The sequence below is a fragment of the Moschus berezovskii genome, chromosome 8 (assembly GCF_049115385.1).
Source record: "Moschus berezovskii isolate FMDL1 chromosome 8, NW_MosBer_1.0, whole genome shotgun sequence".
In the NCBI taxonomy this organism is placed as follows: domain Eukaryota; kingdom Metazoa; phylum Chordata; class Mammalia; order Artiodactyla; family Moschidae; genus Moschus; species Moschus berezovskii.
This window is the reverse complement of record NC_142467.1, coordinates 40,520,305-40,539,659: the sequence shown is the minus strand read 5'-3', so window position 1 is coordinate 40,539,659 and position 19,355 is coordinate 40,520,305. Positions and strand designations below refer to the sequence as shown.

General features: G+C 38.4%; 1 protein-coding gene and 1 long non-coding RNA gene across 5 annotated transcripts in view; one reads left to right on the top strand and one right to left on the bottom strand.

The window, feature by feature from the left end:
• Positions 1-538: 538 nt before the first annotated feature.
• LOC129559215 (uncharacterized) lies at positions 539-11,541 on the bottom strand. Its single transcript, XR_016038021.1, has 3 exons — positions 10,841-11,541; positions 3,266-3,415; positions 539-1,951 (listed from the first exon to the last, which is right to left on the bottom strand). It is a non-coding gene; the product is annotated as an uncharacterized LOC129559215 (long non-coding RNA).
• Positions 11,501-19,355, top strand: part of UBLCP1 (ubiquitin like domain containing CTD phosphatase 1) — a 21,092-nt gene continuing 13,237 nt past the window's right edge. The window contains exons 1-6 of one of the 4 annotated variants that reach the window (XM_055430776.2): positions 11,501-11,646; positions 15,280-15,477; positions 16,252-16,343; positions 16,961-17,046; positions 17,129-17,244; positions 18,242-18,340. In XM_055430776.2, the coding sequence (XP_055286751.2) occupies positions 15,324-15,477; positions 16,252-16,343; positions 16,961-17,046; positions 17,129-17,244; positions 18,242-18,340 (547 nt within the window). In that variant the 5' untranslated portion in view covers positions 11,501-11,646; positions 15,280-15,323. The other 3 variants (XM_055430777.2, XM_088838531.1, XM_088838532.1) reach the window with 3 other exon arrangements.

Sequence of the window (19,355 nt, the reverse complement as noted above, 5' to 3'; positions counted from 1 at the left end):
GACTCACTTCAAAACTGGAGCTATTCACATGAAATCAAATTCTGAGGGGCAATTTTAAGACAAAAAAAATAATGGAGAGATTTATGTTAATTTAAAATATATCCATATTTGAGAGCTATGAACTAATTTGGAACTGTTTAATATTTCTTTCTATGTTAGTAACAGTGATAGAATAATGATAAAATACATTTGCAGGTGGTAGAATTTAAAATTTCTGTAAATCCTATTTGGCAGGTCCTCAAAAAGTTAAACATAGAGTTACCATACGACCCAGAAAACTCCACTTCTGGGCATCTACCTAAATGAATTGAAAATAAGTAAGTCCACACAACGACTTGTACACAAATGTCTATAGCAGCATTATCTAAATGATCAACACATGGAAACAACACAAATGTCCATCAATTGATGACTAAATAAACAAAAACTGGCATAGCCACACAATGGAATCATAAAAAGGAACAAAATACTAACACACATGAGTATATGGATAAACCTTTAAAACAGTTAAGTGAAAGAAGCCAGACATAAATGCCCATACAGTGCATAATTCCATTTATATTAAATGTCCATTATAGGCAAACTCATTGAGACAGAAACCAAATTAGTGGCTGCCAAGGGCTAGAGGTAGGGGGAAATAGAACAACTCAACCCCAAAATTTCTCAGGGTGATGGAAAATTTTCAGATTAGATAGTGGTGATGGTTGTGAATATACTAAAATCCACTGAATTGTATAATTTAAAATGGTGAATTTTATGGTGTTAAAAAATGTGAATATTCAGTTCAGTTCAGTTCAGTCACTCAGTCGTGTAACTCTTTGCGACCCCATGAATCACAGCACGCCAGGCCTCCCTGCCCATCACCAGCTCCCGGAGTTCACTCAAACTCATTTCCATCAAGTCGGTGATGCCATCCAGCCATCTCATTCTCTGTTGTCCCCTTCTCCTCCTGCCCCCAATCCCTCCCAGCATCAGAGTCTTTTCCAGTGAGTCAACTCGTCACATGAGGTGGCCAAAGTATTGGAGCTTCAGCTTTAGATTCAGTCCTTCCAATGAACACCCAGGATTGATCTCCTCTAGAATGGACTGGTTGGATCTCCTTGCAGTCCAAGGGACTCTCAAGAGATATTCATTCAAATAAAATAAAATAAAATTAGTGTAAATCCAAAGAGCTGATAGAGAGGATGAAAATGATTTGCTTACTGATAAAATGTGACTATTACTGAATAGAGTAGATAAATGAATACTGAATTAACCAGAATGTTAAGAAGAGAAAAAGAATAATATTGAGACCTGTTGGGAAGAGAACTGACACCCTTAATAATCAGTGTAGAAGATACTTCAGGAGTGGCTGTTTGACCTACAGGGAGGCTATCTTCCTTAAGAATCCTCCCCAGTAGCCAGGGGCAGGCTTAGGCAGAAATTGATGCCCCTGAAGGAGTTGACTGGTCCAGAGATAGACATGTGACCTAAGTTATGCCATCAAGATCCAATCCCAGGATTTTGGAATTTGAAGCTAAGTGATATAGAGACTGAAAATTACATAAATAGTAGCACTCTAAGGATAAAGGTCCACGAATTTATCAAAAGATCTTAAACTTTCCTTGGTACCTGGTTCAGCAACACTCAGTTAATACCCTCTGTCAGGCACTACGCCCTTGCAATATTTTGCTTCTTCCCCATACCAGTCCCCACTTGCCTGGAGAATCCCATGGATGGAGGAGCCTGGTGGACTGCAGTCCGTGGGGTCGCTAAGGGTCGGACACGACTGAGCGACTTCACTTTCACTTTTCTCTTTCACACATTGGAGAAGGAAATGGCAACCCACTCCAGTGTTCTTGCCTGGAGAATCCCAGGGACTGGGGAGCCAGATGGGCTTCCGTCTATGGGGTCACACAGGACACGACTGAAGTGACTTAGCAGCAGCAGCAGCAGCAGCCTGATTAGGGTTCTATTAGGTAAAACCATAAATAATATTTCAAAACAAATCACTTGAGGTAATATTTATATAGCATCAAGAAAAAAATGTACTACTTTCATGTCATCAATGAGATTTTAAATACTAAATGTAAATACTCTATGACGTTTACTTCAATATGATTAATGAAGTTCTGGAAATTCCAGGAAAGATAAACATAGACATGAGAGAAGTAATAAAAGCTATCAATAAAAAAGAACATGATTTTTCCATTTAGCTTTATGATAATGCAGTAGGTGATCCTTATAATTCTAATTTTGAAACTGAAGGATTGATGAAAATCATGATACACATAGGTCCATAGGTGGCTGTTTGAGAACTACTTAAAACCTAAAGATTTAAAATACAGAATTTAAAAGCATATTTTGGTTATTCAATTAGCTCATTTTTGTAAACCGGGATTGAAGTAGTAGAAATTGATTACCTCAAAGTCAGGAGGATAATTTTAAGCCTGCTCCCAGAACCCTGTGCTCTTTGGGCACAAATACATTTTTAAAGAAATGTTTCCTGACAATTAGAAGTATAATGATTAAAACAATGGTAACCTATTCATTACAACTTACTGGTAATCAAAGCTTGCTTGTAAATGTTTAGATTGTAACAGTCTAGACATTTCATTAACATTTATTGCAAGTTTGAGAAATATTAATTTATCTACTTATGAGTCACTGGATATAAAGAACAAATCAAACTGCCCTCATAATTTGAAATACTGCAACATAATAACAATTTGATGTTCTTGTTTAAGACTTCAAATTGAATGTTTATTAGGTAGCAGTATATCTTACAAAATTTTTAATCTCAGAAATAGTTCATTAGTCTAGAATTTGTTGGTTAGGGACATTTATAATTATTTCTCCTGTGACTGAGATGATACGGTCTCCTATGCACATGACTTTGGTTATAAACCAGAAGCAAAGGTTTTACAGTTAACACTCTGCATGGGTAACTGTCTGCAAGGACACCATACTGTGGACCTAGAATTTTTCTAAGAGGATACATCCCATGTTAAGTGTTCTTAATTCAACTTAAACCTATTTTTAATATATATATGCATGTATACATACATGTGTGTTTTGTTTGTATACATATATAACTTGTTTTCAAAATGAAAAAATTTTTAAATCACTTTCTAATTACAGAAGTAATGGAGACTTCCTGCTTCGAGATGAGACAGAGTAGTTGCATTTCTCCCCATTCCTTCTGCCAAGCACAGCTATAAACCCGACATTATAAAACAAATATAAGAAAACTGAGAGGTGGAGAGAAGGCAGATTGGCTAGTTACCTGGAAAGACAAGGCAGTGAGTTCTATGAGTTTTCTTTCTACTTCACATTTCTCAGATGGGGTGCGAGAGATACAGGCAACCCAGAAATGCCAGTGGGCTCAGACAAAAAAGCCTGTATTCTCTAGACAAAGAACCAGGAAAGCCACAGCCTAGCAAGGGAGAAAACATTTAGTTAATAAACACCTGTGCAGAAAAGTACACACTGAAAGCCTGAGCCTGTTGTCTGCAGAAAGTCCTATTTGCAAGGTTGGCCCTTGGCTGATATTTGGGAATAGTTTCCTACATTGATATTAAGCCTTCCCTAAATGAGAAGAGTGTCTCATCATGCCTAGACTGTTTATGGAAACAATGTGGTTTATTATGCTCTCCTGTGTTCCTTCTGGGAGTCTGGAATTGGTATTAGGAAGGGAGTACCTACATGACCAGCCCTCCAAAAAACCTTGGGTACTGAGTTTCTAAGGGAAAAAACACATCATCATGTTGTCACAATTCATGATTGAAAAACTGCACAGCCTGGGCCATTCCACTGAGTCAGAACTCTTAGAATGCTGTGCCTGATTTCCTCTGAACTTCATTCCATGAAGGTTTTCCCTTTGCTGATTTTGCTTTGTAACCTGCTGCTGTAAATCTCAACTGTGAATACAACAAACTGAGTCTGAGTCTTCCTGGTGAATCACTGAACAAAGCAATGTTCTTGGAGACTGCTGACAAATGGACACACTCCACCCAAACATCACAGGGAAAGTGGTGGTTCTTTCACCTCTGTCAGTAATAGCCCAGTAGGAAGTCTAGGCCTTCACCCAGGCCAGGTTATAAAGAGGTACTCCAACCCTCTTCCAGGATGGTGTAAGAGAAAACTGAGCAGGAAGCCAGAACTTTGACTTTCTTCCAGTGGAGGCTGCGTGGAGTAATGATGAAGCACCCTTCTGCCTCCCAACTCAGGTGGTATCAGTAGAGCCTGGTAAAGAACCCTCATCCTCATTCCTGTACAAGAGTAATGGGGTGCCCTTTCCTGCCCACATGGGGTGTCAAAGGAGCGTAATGAGGAACCTGGACTTCTACCACAACCAGGGAAAGTATTTGAGGAAATAACGTCTGAAAATTTTACAAACTTGAAAAAAAAATAGACCTATAGCTTTTGAACTGTGGTGCTGGAGAAGACTCTTGAGAGTCCCTTGTACTGCAAGGAGACCCAACCAGTCCATTCTAAAGGAGATCAATCCTGGGTGTTCATTGGAAGGACTGATGCTAAAGCTGAAACTCCAATACTTTGGCCACCTCATGTGACGAGCTGACTCACTGGAAAAGACTGATGCTGGGAAGGATTGGAGGCGGGAGGAGAAGGGGACGACAGAGAATGAGATGGCTGGATGGCATCACCGACTTGATGGACATGAGTTTGAGTGAACTCCAGGAGTTGGTGATGGACAGGGAGGCCTGGCGTGCTGTGATTCACGGGGTTGCAAAGAGTCGGACATGACTGAGCGACTGAACTGAACTGAACTGATAGAATAAAAAGGCTGAGTGAATTTCAAACAGAAAAAACCTAAATTAATCTCCACCAAGACACAGCATAGTCATCAAGAAACAACAGCTTATAAATAGCAGGAAAAACAATTCAAATGACAGATTTCTCCTCTAAAACTATGGAGGGCAGAAGAAAGTTGCACATTTTTTAAGTGCCCAAGGAAAAGAACTGTCAATCCAGATTCTATAACCAGTGAAAATATGCTTTAGTAATAAAGGATAAGTCAAAACGTTCTCAAATGAAGGAAGCCTAAAAGAATCTGTTCCCAGCAGACCTATCCTAAGAGAACAACTTAGAACAAGTTCTTTAAACAAAAAGGAATCTTGGAACACCAGGAAGGAAGAACAATGGAAAGAATAAAAACATGGCTAACGACAACTGACTTTCCTTCTGCTTGAAATTTCTGAGTTATATTTGATGATTGAAACAAATTATTGTTTGATATGGCTCTCAATGTAAGTAGAGGAAATAATTAAAACACATATTAAGGTTTTATACTTCACTGGAACTAGTAAAATACTATCACGAAATGACTGATATTAAGAAGAGGTGGCACAAATATACACAAAAGAACTATACAAAAAAGATCTTCATGACCCAGATAAACAGGATGGTGTGATCACTCACCTAGAGCCAGACATCCTGGAATGCAGTCAAGTGGGCCTTAGGAAACATCGCTATGAACAAAGCTAGAGTAGGTGATGGAATTCCAGTTGAGCTATTTTAAATCCTAAAAGATGACGCTGTGAGAGTGCCGCACTCAATATGCCAGCAAATTTGGAAAACTCAGCAGTGGCCACAGGACTGGAAAAGGTCAGTTTTCATTCCAATACCAAATAAAGGCAATGCCAAATAATGTTCAAACTACCACACAATTGTACTCATTTCACATGCTAGCAAAGCAATGCTCAAAATTCTCCAAGCCAGGCTTCAACAGTAGGTGAACTGTGAACTTCCAGATGTTCAAGCTGGATTTAGAAAAGTCAGAGGAACCAGATATCAAATTGTCAACATCCACTGGATCATAGAAAAAGCAAGAGAGCTCCAGAAAAACATCTGCTTTATTGACTATGCCAAAGCCTTTGACTGTGTAGATCACAACAAACTGTGGAAAATTCTTCAAGAGATGGGAATATTGACCACCCTACCTGCCTCCTGAGAAATCTGTAAGGCAGGTCAAGAAGCAACAGTTAGAACCGGACATGGAACAACAACTGTTTCCAAATTGGGAAAGGAGTACGTCAAGGCTGTATATTGTCACCCTGCTTATTTAACTTATACGCAGAATATATCATGCAAAGTGCCAGGCTGGATGAAGCACAAGCCAGAATCAAGACTGCCGGGAGAAATATCAATAACCTCAGATACGCAGATGACATCACCCTTAGGGCAGAAAGTGAAGAGGAACTAAAGAGCCTCTTGAAACAAGTGAAAGAGGAGAGATAAGTTAATGTATATGTTAGATATATAAACTTATACATAACTTATACATATATTTATAAACTTATAAAGATAAATTATGTATATAAAAGTGAAAAAGCTGGTTTCAAGCTCAACATTCAAAAAATGGAGATCATGGCATCCAGTCCCATCACTTCATGGCAAATAGATGGGGAAATAACGGAAACAGTGAGAGAATTTTTTGGGGCTCCAAAATCACTGCAGATGGTGACTGCAGCCATGAAATTAAGACACTTGCTCCTTGAAAGAAAAGCTATGACCAACCTAGACAGCATATTAAAAAGCAGAGACATTACTTTGCCGACAAGGGTCCATCTAGTCAAAACTATGGTTTTTCCAATAGTCATGTATGGATGCGAGAGTTGGACTATAAAGAAAGCTGAGTGCTGAAGAATTGATGCTTTTGAACTGTGGTGTTGAAGACTCTTGAGAGTCCCTTGGACAGCAAGGAGATTCAACCAGTCAATCCTAAAGGAAATCAGTCTTGAATATTCATTGGAAGGACTGATGCTGAAGCTGAAACTCCCAATACTTTGGCCACCTGATGCAAAGAACTGACTCCTTGGAAAAGATCCTGATGCTGGGAAAGATTGAAGGCAGGAGGAAAAGGGGACAAAAGAGGATCAGATGGTTGGATGGCATCACTGAGTTAACGGACATGAGTTTGAACAAGGTCCAGGAGTCGGTGATGGACAGGGAAGCCTGGTGTGCTGCAGTCCATGGGGTTGCAAAGAGTCGGACACGACTGAGCGACTGAACTGAACTGGATAGACTGATAAGTTATGTATATATAATACTTAGAGCAATCACTATAAAAATTTATATAAAGAGATACACTTTAAAATAATACAGACAAATCAAAATGGAGTTCTTAAATCATGCTCGAGTAATCAACAGAAAGACAACGTAGAAAAACCACCCAAGCCAGAAAACAATAAAGTGGCAGACTGAAGCTTCAAAATATCAATAATTGTATTACATACAAGTGGTCTATTTTATTTGTAAAAGCCAAAAGGTAGAAAGAAGCACAATGTCCAGTAGGTGAATGATTAGACAAACTGTGTTAAACAGGAAATCCTCAATCATAAAAGGAAATGTACTACAGATACACACAACTGCTTGAGAAGATCTCACAGGCCTTATTTTGAGTGAAAAAAAGCCAATCTCAAAAGGCATATACTTGCATAACTCCATTTACATAACATCTGGAAATGAGAAAATCAGAGACAGAAAAACATTAGTGATCGAGGGTTAGAAATGGTGAAAGAAATGGTGGTTTCTGTGAGTATGAGGATGTAGCACATGGTGTTATCTTTGTGGTGATGGAAGAGTTCTGTATTGATTGCAGTAGTGGCTTTGTGAATCTATATGATAAAATGGCATAGAATTACATGTACACATATTGTAACAATGTCAATGTCCTGGTTTTGATATTATACTATAATTACCTAAGATGTGATCATTAGAAAAATACTGGGTAAAGGGTACACATGATCTCTTTTGAAAACCTCCTATGAATCTACAATTATTTTAAAATATCACGTATAAACTGTATACACTTACCTAAAGTACAGAAAAGATTTTCAAAGATAGGCATAAAAATAGTGGTAAGGACATGTCTGTATTATTTTTGCTGTTGTTGTTTTGGGACATGCTACAAGGCATGTGGGATCTTAGTTCCCCTAATAGGGATTGAACCTGTGCTCCCTGCAGTAGAAGTGTGTAGTTTTAACCATGGACTGCCAGGGAAGTCCCTGTACTGTTTTTAATGAGAGAGAAAAAGAATGTAAAATTATTATAAAAAATTCAAATACAGAAAAATACAAATAAGGTGAAACTCACCTGCTCTATGATGCCATCATGTGATTTCTTTCATTCACTTAACAAATAGTGAGCGTATCCTATGGTGCCATGAATGGTTAACATTTGGTGTGTATTTCAGAATTTTCCTGTGCATCCAAAGTCATTTACAAATTATAATCATTATAATCACCAACGTGTACTATTACATGTATAATATGTATACAATGTATATGTATTAGTATATATATTATATATATATCTCATTACTTGACATTCTTTTCATTTATTAGTTATTCATTTCAAGTATTTATTTGAGTACCTGCTTTAACCACCATCATGCGACGCTCTGAGAATATAACAGTGAATAGAGCAGACATCCATTTCCTCACAAAGTTTACAGGATAGTAAAAACTGTCACGAAACAAACTGAAAGAAATACACAATTATAATGTCAAGTTTCCTGGAGAAGGAAACGGTAACCCACTCCAGTATTCTTGCCTGGAGAATCCCATGAACGGAGAAGCCTGGTAGGCTACAGTCCACGGGGTCGCAAAGAGTCGGACACGACTGAGCGACGGAACGGAACGGAACGGAATGTCAAGTTTAGACAAATGCAAACAATGCTTTGAAATGCCCAACTGTGAAAAGAAAGGATAGTAGTTATGGCAAGATACCATATATAGAAATGAGCCTGCAGAGAGAAAAGGTTATACAACATCTAGAGAGAGGGATAACTGATTTTCTATGAAAGCTTCCTGAAACAGAAGGAGCCAACGCACAAATATGAGTTGGTTTCAGGTAAAAGGAAAATGACACATTTAAACAAGCATAGGAGGTGCAGCTATAATTTAGTTTGTAGATTTAGAGGTCTGAAGTTTAGGCAACTCCTCTTTTGAGACTACTTATTTCCTTAGCAAAATACAAGACAACATCATCTGCCAAAAGTAAGGATATAAATCAGAAGATCTGAGGTTGGAAGAGAGTTGAGATTTTAAATAGTCATTTGGGAAAGCAACATGAGTAGAGATATGCAGTAGTACCCTTGCCTGCGTGAGGTAAGGGCCTGCAGAGTTGCTTCTATGAGGCAGATTCTAACCGTTTTCAGCAAACTGACTGAAGTCAGGGAAAAAACATGTGTACAGACATTCAAATAGAGAAACAAAGTGCTACAGTGCACTATATTTTAAAAAAATTAGAAGGAGGATGTTTTTCAACTGGAAAGAGAGGAAGAAAATGGCCCGAGAACGGGAAGGAAGTAAAGAGAAAGATGGAGATGCAAACAGGGTGACAGCTTTCCAGCTGGGGGTCAGGAATGTCCTTTTGTCCTCCAATCCCAGCATGGTCACTGTGATATCAGTTTATCTTCACTGTGATATCAGATTTTGTGAAATTGTCCCACATTTCTTTTTAGTCTCTTAGACCTGATAATCTATCAAACCCTATGGGGTAATTCCCAGGCACCTTCAGTGGCTGCAGGGAAGGATGAATGAGGCACAAGGGTATCATTCTCCACATATTAGAAGAGCGACTCTAGTGAGCAACAGCAGGCTGACATTTAATTTTTCTCTTCTTATTGGCAATTGTGAGTTCCTGTGAGTCTTTTTTTAGATCCATTTTATTATATTCTTTCAGAGTTACTGAGTCCAGTTCTTTTACTCAAATGGTATCTTTCAATTGACCTCAAGTGTTTTATTAACATTAATTTTGATTTAATGAATGTTTAGCTAAATATAAACAGATTTGGAGGAACTGAGGTATGGGCATAATTAAAAATCATCTGTTACATGAACCACTTGTAAAATACTCCATAACCATTATTCGCTGAGAAATACTACTGTTCAACACTTGTTTAGATAATTTTAATTATTAAATTTACATTTAGTAATAAGAGACTTATCAGACCCTTTGTACAATGGTTATTCTGTGATTAAAAAGAACCTCCTTGCAAATTTTGTTGCTTAGAAATAGTGAAGCTTAAAAATGTTTTTAACTGATGTTAACAGAAACAATCTTCTTTAACTGCAATGGCAAAAATATAAAGTTGCCAAGAAGCTGTTTAGAACCTGAATAAAGCAAAAAACATTGGGGTGAAAGAAACTGTAATTCATTGCCTAGTCCTTTGTCTTTTGATCATCTCTTTAGCTAGATTGCTAATATGTGACTTTTGTACAAATTCTTTTAATTTTGGGTTTTCCCTTTCCTATTTTTTTAAAAATAGAGGGAATACTTCTTATTGCAAATATGCTTTCATTTAAAAAAAAAGAGCAGATACTCATCATTACTAGTGCAATAAGAATTACCAAAAAAAGGAAGGCAAACAGAGTTTGTGTGTTTTAATTAAAAACTGTTAAGATACAAAACCTGGCTCTTTGCTCCCTTTCCAACAGTCAAAAGGGAAACATGGATCAGTTACATGCTATCAAGAAGAAAGAAAAATACAAGTAATTCGACTAGTGCATGTGAGTCAAAGTCGCTCAGTCCTGTCCGACTCTGCGACTGTATAGTCCATGGGATTCTCCAGGCCAGAATACTGGAGTGAGTAACCTTTCCCTTCTCCAGGGGAATCTTCCCAACCCAGGTCTCCCGCATTGCGGGCAGATTCTATCAGCTGAGCCACAAGGGAAGCCCCGACTAATGCAAACTTAGAGGCCAATATTATTTTCACCTTTTCCCTTCCTTTCCAAAGCCTAAAACATTTGCCGCCACAGACGACAATCTAGTGGGCAATTATTATTATTTTCCTGCTTAACATAAAGGGATGCACGTTGGGAGTTCGCTGTACCAGATAGCGGGTGCTCCAAATTTTCATTAACGTCTGTAATTCTTTTGTTAGGGTTTGTCATTATGAGGGAAGACGTAATGGAGGTGGCAATGGGCAGGCAGACATAATTCGATACAAGACTACAGTAATCTCGATGGCAGCTCTTATAATGAGATCTACTTGCATGGTTCTCTGAGACTTGGACTTGCCCCTTTCCTGACGATCCTGTTTCTTCTGGGACTGGGTAAAACAGGTAGACTTCTAAACTCCTGAAATTACTAGTATTGGTAGCCCCTGGTGACAGGTAGAGTTCTCAAGTCCTCAGTCCTCAAACATCACCTTTCAGGCCTCATTCGGAACATGACAAAGCCACACGAGTCCTAGGCCCGTCTCCCACGAGGATCTCCGTTCACCTGAGTAAGCCAGCGCACTGCCTCCGAATCAGCTTCGACTTTGTCGAAATAATACCACAGACGTCATACTCCCGCGGCTCCCACCCAACTCAGGAGCCCGCCAGCGGGACGCATGCGCAGAAATGGCGAAGGCTCGCAGCCAGCCAGGGGTCGCAGGCGTGTGTACGGCGGTCACATTCTCGGAAAGGCCTGCTTCCCTCGTCTCGGTGAGGCAGTTCCTGGCGGCGACTACGTAGTATCACTACCCGAAGAGAAACAAAGGAAGAGATTGTCCCGTTTCTGGCGCGCTTCCGTTTCAAACCCTAACTTCCGGTTCGTTAGCCGGTTCCGGTCCCCGCCTCTCACTTCCGGTCGCCTTGGGTTCTTCTGCGGTCGGTTCCTGCATCCGCTGTTGTCGGTTCCGCTGTGCTCCAGGTGAGGGGACGCTGGGCATCTGCCCACTGCCTGCGGAAACACCGTTGGGCTGGAGGATCGCAGCTTTGCTTCCTCGCTGCGCGACTTTCACTGTGGCCTGGCAGGCCGGCTGGGGCTGCATTAGGGCGTCCCGCCCGCGGCTGCCCTGGTCCGTGCGCGGCCCAGGCCTCCGGGCCCGGCCCGCACATCACAGACGCCGCCACCCTCGCATCCAGCCTCCTCGCCTGGGTGGAGGGCTTCCCGCGCCTCTGCGGGTTTTGCGTCCTCCCGTCTCATTCCTCCCTCTTCTGGGGTTTGTCCATTTCTTCCCCCTCCCTGTTGAACGTATCCCGGCCCTTTTGGGTTTTGGGGTCTCTGCCTGCCTTCTGTGCTGCCCCATAGCTGCCGCTTCGGAGCCCACAGCTCGCTCCTCTGCGCTCGCTCGCAGTTGCTGCAGCCGTGCTGTCCAGAGAACGAGTTGACAGTACTTCAGTAGTTACGCCTTACTAGGCAGGTTGAAAAGTTTATTCTCCTCAGTTCCTAAGGTGTTAACTTAGGCTGATGGTCCTTTCAAATTGACCACCTTTGCTACTTTTTAGTTGTGTGGCCTGGAGCAACAGCTTGTTTTTCTTCTTTTTCAAATTTCTAGTCTGTATAGTGAAGACAGTAGTTGTCAGTTTAGGATTGTGAAGATTAAATGAGATTATTCAATAAAGTTGTCGAGCATATTATAATTTTTCTATTTTCACCACCATTTGTATTACTTATAAGTGCTGTCAAGGCTGTTATTGCACGGCTTAACGCTTTTGTCATGGTAAACATTACTACCTTGACTAGACAAGTCACCACTGTATGTTAGGTTGGAAGAATTTATCCAGACAGCCGTTCTTGACTGTAGTTTCACCGCTATAAAGGTATGTTTCTTGCTAACTTGTTTGGGTTTGATCGCCATCCCTACCCCCAAAATCGTTTTTCACTTTGTAAATCTGATCAGATCTGGAATGACACAAAACATTAGAATTGTGTAAGAAAAGGCCAAGTGTGAAAACCGAAAATGACTTGTGCATTTGCATTGCATTGCTCCATTCTTGTGAATGTTCTAAATATTCAAGGAGTAAAGTTCAGTATAACTTTGAAAAACAGTTTTAAGGGCTTTTGCATTAAACTTTTTTATGGCATTTGTTTTGTTGTGCCTAGTCCTTTAGAGCAGTTGTCGGTTTGGAAATCCACTTGTGGCATGGGTGATACATAACATTTGTATACTGCTTTACTAAGCACATAGAGCCCACGTCTTCTGTCACATTTTCAAGGCTGAGAAAATTGAAGAGCCTTTCTAACTTTAGCAAGCCTCAAAGATGGGGGGGGAGGTGGGAACAGGGATTGTTAAAACACAAATTGCTAGGTCTCTTCTCTCCAAGCCCAGTTACATTTCTAACAAGTTACCAAGTGGGGTCAGTGCTGTTGAATGGTCTGGGGACCACACTTTGAGAACACTCATCTAGAGGCACAATGATTTGTCCGCACGCACCTAGAGTTGAGGTGATTTCGCTTCAAATGTTCTGTTCTGCCCAATACAACGTGCTGTATTAGTGCTCTTTGCATTCCTAGCTCTTGTAAGTTTTCGTTTTTATTTCCACCTCTCACAGAAAAATAATATTTAAATGGTATTTCAGTTTGACACAAAAGGCCTTTGGCTTTTTTTTTTGAGGAGTATAGCATTTGTTAGAGCACGTTCTCGCCAAATAGAATACATTGCTCTAAATTAGCATACCTTCTTAAAAGTTTTAGTAGAGCAGGTTATAAACACAGAATGAATGGAAGTGAATTTATAGTGCTCTTTTCTAATGGGCATGCTGAAGACATCTTGAGTTTCCAAATTACATTTGCATGTTAAGATTCAGAATTTGCCTTCTTTCTTGTTGGTTGTAATACTTGAAGTGTGCAGTCAAATGTAGTGTTAAATATATTATGACAGCATTTGGAAAGACCACTACTTTGAGATGAAAAAAACCTAGTTCTCTGACCTGTTGGGAGAACAAACCTGAAAACTGGTAGAAAGCTTTCTGGCGGGGGAGACCTACCTGCTATCATTGATGAGTGGCAGCTGCTATATAATTTTTGTGTACTTTATCTGTGCCTGTGGGTTTTGTGTTTACTGATCTTTGGTACCTTAGGTTCATTTCAAGAGAGGCACAAGGGGAAGAAACTTGAGATTTAGTCAGAAGACCTGTTCATTTATCAGCTGTTTGCCCATGAGCCAATTACATAACTTCTCTGAACTCCTAGAGAATTCCATGGACTATATAGTCCATGGGGTCTCAAAGAGTCAGCCACAACTGAGCGACTTTCACTTCACTTCTAAACTCCTGTTTCCTTCACAGTAAAAGAGAGAGTTCTTAGCAAACAACCCTGTTGAATGAGATTGTGTAAAAACTGTTCTGTGTATTCAGTTCAGTTCAATCACTCAGTTATATCCAACTCTTTGTGACACCATGAACTGCAGCACGCTAGACTTCCCTGTCCATTACCAACTCCCGGAGCTTGCTCAAACTCATATCCATCCAGTCAGTGATGCCATCCAACCATCTCATCCCCTGTGAAAAAGTGAAAGTGAAAATTGGTCAGTTGTGTCCGACTATACAGTCCATGGAATTCTCTAGGCCAGAATACTGGAGTGGGTAGCCTTTCCTTTCTCCGGGGGACCTTCCCAACCCAGGGATTGAATCCAGGTCTCCCGCATTGCAGGTGGTTTCTTTACCAGCTGAGCCACAAAGGAAGCCCAAGTATACTGGAGTGGGTAGCGTATCCCTTCTCCAGTGGATCTTCCCAACCCAGGAATCGAACTGGGGTCTCCTGCATTGCAGGTGGATTCTTTACCAAATGAACTATTAGGGAAGCCCTGTTTATTAAATCTGAAATAAATAATGGCCATTTACCATTTGTTTAATGCTGTGCCTAAAACACTTCAGTTCTGGTTTTTGAAAATATTTAACCAATACATACTTGCATAGTGCTATCTATGTGCCAGGTAGTATGTGACTTACAAAAATTAACTTACTCCTCATGAACCTTGAGAAGTAGGTAGTATTAGCATCCCTATTTTACTGATGAGGAAACCTAGGCACTAAGAGTCAATTAACTATCTAAGGTTAAATAGCTAATAAATGGAATTCCTGAACTCCAAACCTAGGTAGTCTGACTCAAGAGTTTGTGCTCTTAACAACTCACTGTCCCACCTTGCAAATGGTAAATGAACATGGATGGTCCATCATGGAGGAACTTGCCTGTAGCATAAACCTGATCAGAGAGCGAGAAATATGTAGCTCATGATTTCAGCTTTCCAATTGAACAGGAGTAATCTGATAGAATATTAGAGGGTTGTAACTAAGCTAAAACTTGGGAGCATGGAGGAATTTTAACTTTGACTCCTAATAACTTTTGGTGTTCTGATAACATTTCTATAAGTAGGAAATCCTGTTTCTCTACCGTAAAATAGGACTCAAAGGATGTAGTTTATAAAACCTAGAGCTTCAATACATATTTTTAAAAACTTTTGTAGAATATAGTTGCTTTGCAACATTGTGTTAGTTTCTGCTGTATAACTATGACATCTTTGATATGTCTGTTTCAACATGTATATGGCTTTCTTTCTAGGTATTTTTTTCAGAAGGAAAACTGCCTTATCATATGTTTCAAGGATGGCTCTTCCTATCATTGTAAAATGGGGTGGACAGGAATATTCAGTGACCACACTTTCGGAAGATGATACTGTGCTGGATCTCAAACAGTTTCTCAAGACCCTTACAGGAGTGCTACCAGAACGCCAGAAGTTACTTGGGCTCAAAGTTAAAGGTAATTTTTTCCCTTCTTCAAATTTATTGCATTGATATATTTATTAATCTTTACATTAGCTCTTACCAGTTCACCTTAATAAGTCTTTCCCCCTGGAGGTTTCTTTGATAGGGATATCCCTGAAACTATTTTAGTGATATAAGTAAGAATATTTAAGGATACTTGGAAATAACACCACTGTTAAGATTACTTTTGATTTCCTCTGACAGTTGATGTTTGCTTGTTAAACCTTAGACATGGAAGTCCCAGGTAAAGAGTGTAATTTGTAATATCTGTCTTCTAGTACAGTCTTTTCATTACAGCTTGGGCCTTTTACTCTCTCCAAATTACCTTTTCTCTTTTGAAAGTAATAACAATTTAGAAATTATCAGCAATGTTCATATTCAGTTAAAAGGCACTTTTACCATTGTTTTACCATTGAAGAGTGAGTTCTGAGTAGCAGTAAATCTACAGTTATCCCAGGCACTAAATTTTCAGGACTTTCTGGAAAACAGTTATCTTCATCTTGAACAACAGAATAAGAATAAAGCATGAATTTATTTAGTTAGTTAAATTAAAGGTGTTCCTCTAAGACGGAGTTGGGGGAAGAAACCCAACCTTGTATTAATTGCTCTTCATAGTGTGTTAGAAACTGCTAATTCAGCAGTAATAGTTTATTAATTTAAGGGAAAAGAACCTGCTGTGAAATCTTTTAATGTTAGGGTTTTATATAATGGGATAGTGAAACCAGCACCTGAACTTTAGTGAGAAAACAGTCATTTGCTTGTATTGTAGGCAAACCTGCAGAAAATGATGTTAAGCTTGGAGCTCTCAAACTGAAACCAAATACTAAAATCATGATGATGGGAACTCGTGAGGAGAGCTTGGTAAATGTTTACTTTTGTTACGTTTGTCCCATTGAAGATGCGTGCGTGCTTAGTCGCTCAGTCATGTCCAACTCTTTGCGACCCTACAACTACAGCCCTCCAGACTCCTCTGTCCCTGGGATTTTTCCAGCGAGAATACTGGAGTGGGTTGCCAGTTCCTCCTCCAGGGGATCTTCCCGACCCAGGGATCAAACCCACATCTCCTTCATTACAGGTGGATTCTTTAACACTGAGTCACTGAGGAAGCGCCCCCTTTGAAGATATTATGATTTATATCACACTGTTACATCATAGTTTTAATTGTGGTAAAATTGTCAGTTTAATAGTCAATAGAAAGTAAAAACTGCACAATGAATGTAGTATTAACTCAGCAGAAAGCAAACACTGGGGAACTTTTCAGTGTTCATAGGCCGCTTTTAGTATAGTGGTAGTGATAATGGTCAAATTTATTGTGGTAAATCTGCCTGGTGAACATACATAAAATGTGAATGTTTTCCCGTAGCGTGTGCTTGTAAGACTTTTGGACTCAATTTGTACCTCTTAATTTTTTATGCTATGCATATATCTGTTGTGTTAAAGATAATATGGTAAAGCAAAACTATTTTTTGTCTTAATAGGAAGATGTCTTAGGTCCACCTCCTGACAATGATGATGTTATTAACGACTTTGATATTGAAGATGAAGTAGTTGAAGTAGAAAATAGGTGAGTGCTTTTCATCAATAAAGAGAATTGGTTGTAATACAAGAAAAAGTGAATCTTTCATCTGATTTTGTTTTTTCATTAGGGAGGAAAACCTACTGAAAATTTCCCGCAGAGTAAAAGAGTACAAAGTGGAAATTTTGAATCCTCCCAGGGAAGGGAAAAAGCTTTTGGTACTGGATGTTGATTATACATTATTTGGTAAGTCAGCTGAAACTGTGCTTCATCGTCTGTTACTGTAACAGCATTTCCCCTTTTATTTGTTTTTTCCTTGCACTATGAATTACTTGAAAGCATTTTTTTTAATTTTAAAAGTAAATCATTTATTATAAGCAAAAAAAGAAGTCATATGTAATCCCAAGAGCCAGAGATCTTTTTTATATGTTAATTCCCTGGATGTTTATATGTATATCCTTTTCATGTTTACTTAATGATATATTCAACATTTCAGTCATTTTGTATTCATTGCGAGTTAAATATATGTATTTTTTGGTTTGTTGATTTTCTAGTTTATAAATATGTGATAATTTAATAAAGCCATTCCCTATTAACATTTTATGAGGATTATTTAAAAATCATTTTTGATTATTTATTCCTGTTTTTTTTTTATGTTCAAGACAGATTCTTCAATTTAAGAATTTGACATTTGATTCTTCATGTCAACAAAAAAAGATGTTCATTTCATCCTTTAATATTGCCAGAAATAATTAGTTAATTCCTAACATTAAAATGAGCATATTTACCTCTAATCCTAACCTTTAAGTACGTGTCATAAATTATGTACATTTATTTTAAAATTTGATTAGTAAATTAATTGAATCTGTCATTTTGGTGAAATGTGATTATATTTGGAAGGTGAATGGCTAAAAAGTGAATATATCTGGCCCTAGTTTGCTTTTCATATCCTAAAATGAGATCTATGTTTTAGAGATTAGAAGAGAAGAAAACTTAAGTTTATTATATAAGCCTGAATTCTGGGTATTGGCTCTTTGCAAACTGAACAGAATTGATCAGTTAAAGTTGGATTGCAAGAATACTGAATTGTGTGCTTTGAAGATGTCCCTCTGTCAGCTGATAGAAGTTAGTCTGAAGTAGTTAGTATTTTGAGTGTTTCTGTTATATTTCAGAAGTTTAGTCAATATTAGATAATTGTCCATGATGATAAACTAATCATCATCTCTAATTGATTTTCTTTTAGACCATAGGTCTTGTGCAGAGACTGGGGTAGAATTAATGCGGCCATATCTTCATGAATTCCTAACATCTGCATATGAGGATTATGACATTGTTATTTGGTGTAAGCTGTATTTCTTGTTTAGATTTTCATGAAAATAAGGTTGTTGCTTATATTGCTTTGCTTTACAAAATGTGACTTAAATTTTATTTTGCAAATTTCTGATGAAGCATGTTTGATACTTTCATTCATCACAGTATAAACATAGATGTTTATTTGCCAATACCACTGAAATACTTAAATATAGGAAGAGAGTAGTATATTATAGTGTGAAATAAAATGGCCTGTTTTTACAAGACCCCACCTTGGTAAGGATCTTTTCTTTCTGATATTTACTATAGAATCTTTGATATTTTAGTATACTGTTGCTTTCTCCTTTCTTCATTATTGTTGTCTCAGAACATTGGAGAAACATATGTATTAAAAAAAATTTACAGTGATATAGTTCAGAAATAAAGGCAATGTGAATTTACTTAGGGAAAATTAATAAGTGGGTTAAAGCAGTGTGACTCAAGTTGTGGTCTACCATTCCAGGAATTTATAGGTCTATGATAAGAGTGAGTTTGCTCCAGAAAAGTAAATTTACTGCATTACTGAGCACACTGTTTAGTTCAGGTGACATTGTTTTTTTGTGGCATGATTTTCTGAAAAGGAAAGGGTAGTGGTGTATTGATTTACATCTCACCTTCCCACAAACATTTCAAGTTTTCTCTTGGCAATATCATAAGCAGAAAAGAGCTGTCCTAATTGTGAATTAAATAAACTCCCATCAGCTAAAGATGGTACATTTAACTGTACTAGGTTACTGATTATAGAGGCTACATACTTCTGCAGTCTGTAAATTTCCTTTGTGTTTTCTTTCATAATCAGTATTTCAATAGTTTAGTATTAATATGAGTGCATATCCATTATAACTAAATACACAGTTAAATATATAATTTTCTGATTTTTAAGATACAGAGGAGAAAGATTCCTGAAAAACAGTTTTGTGTTCAGCAGTTCTGACTTCTGAGATGACATTTGAGAAAAATGTTTATCCTCTAAGTGTTATTAGAGTAGACTTTTAGGGATTTTGAGA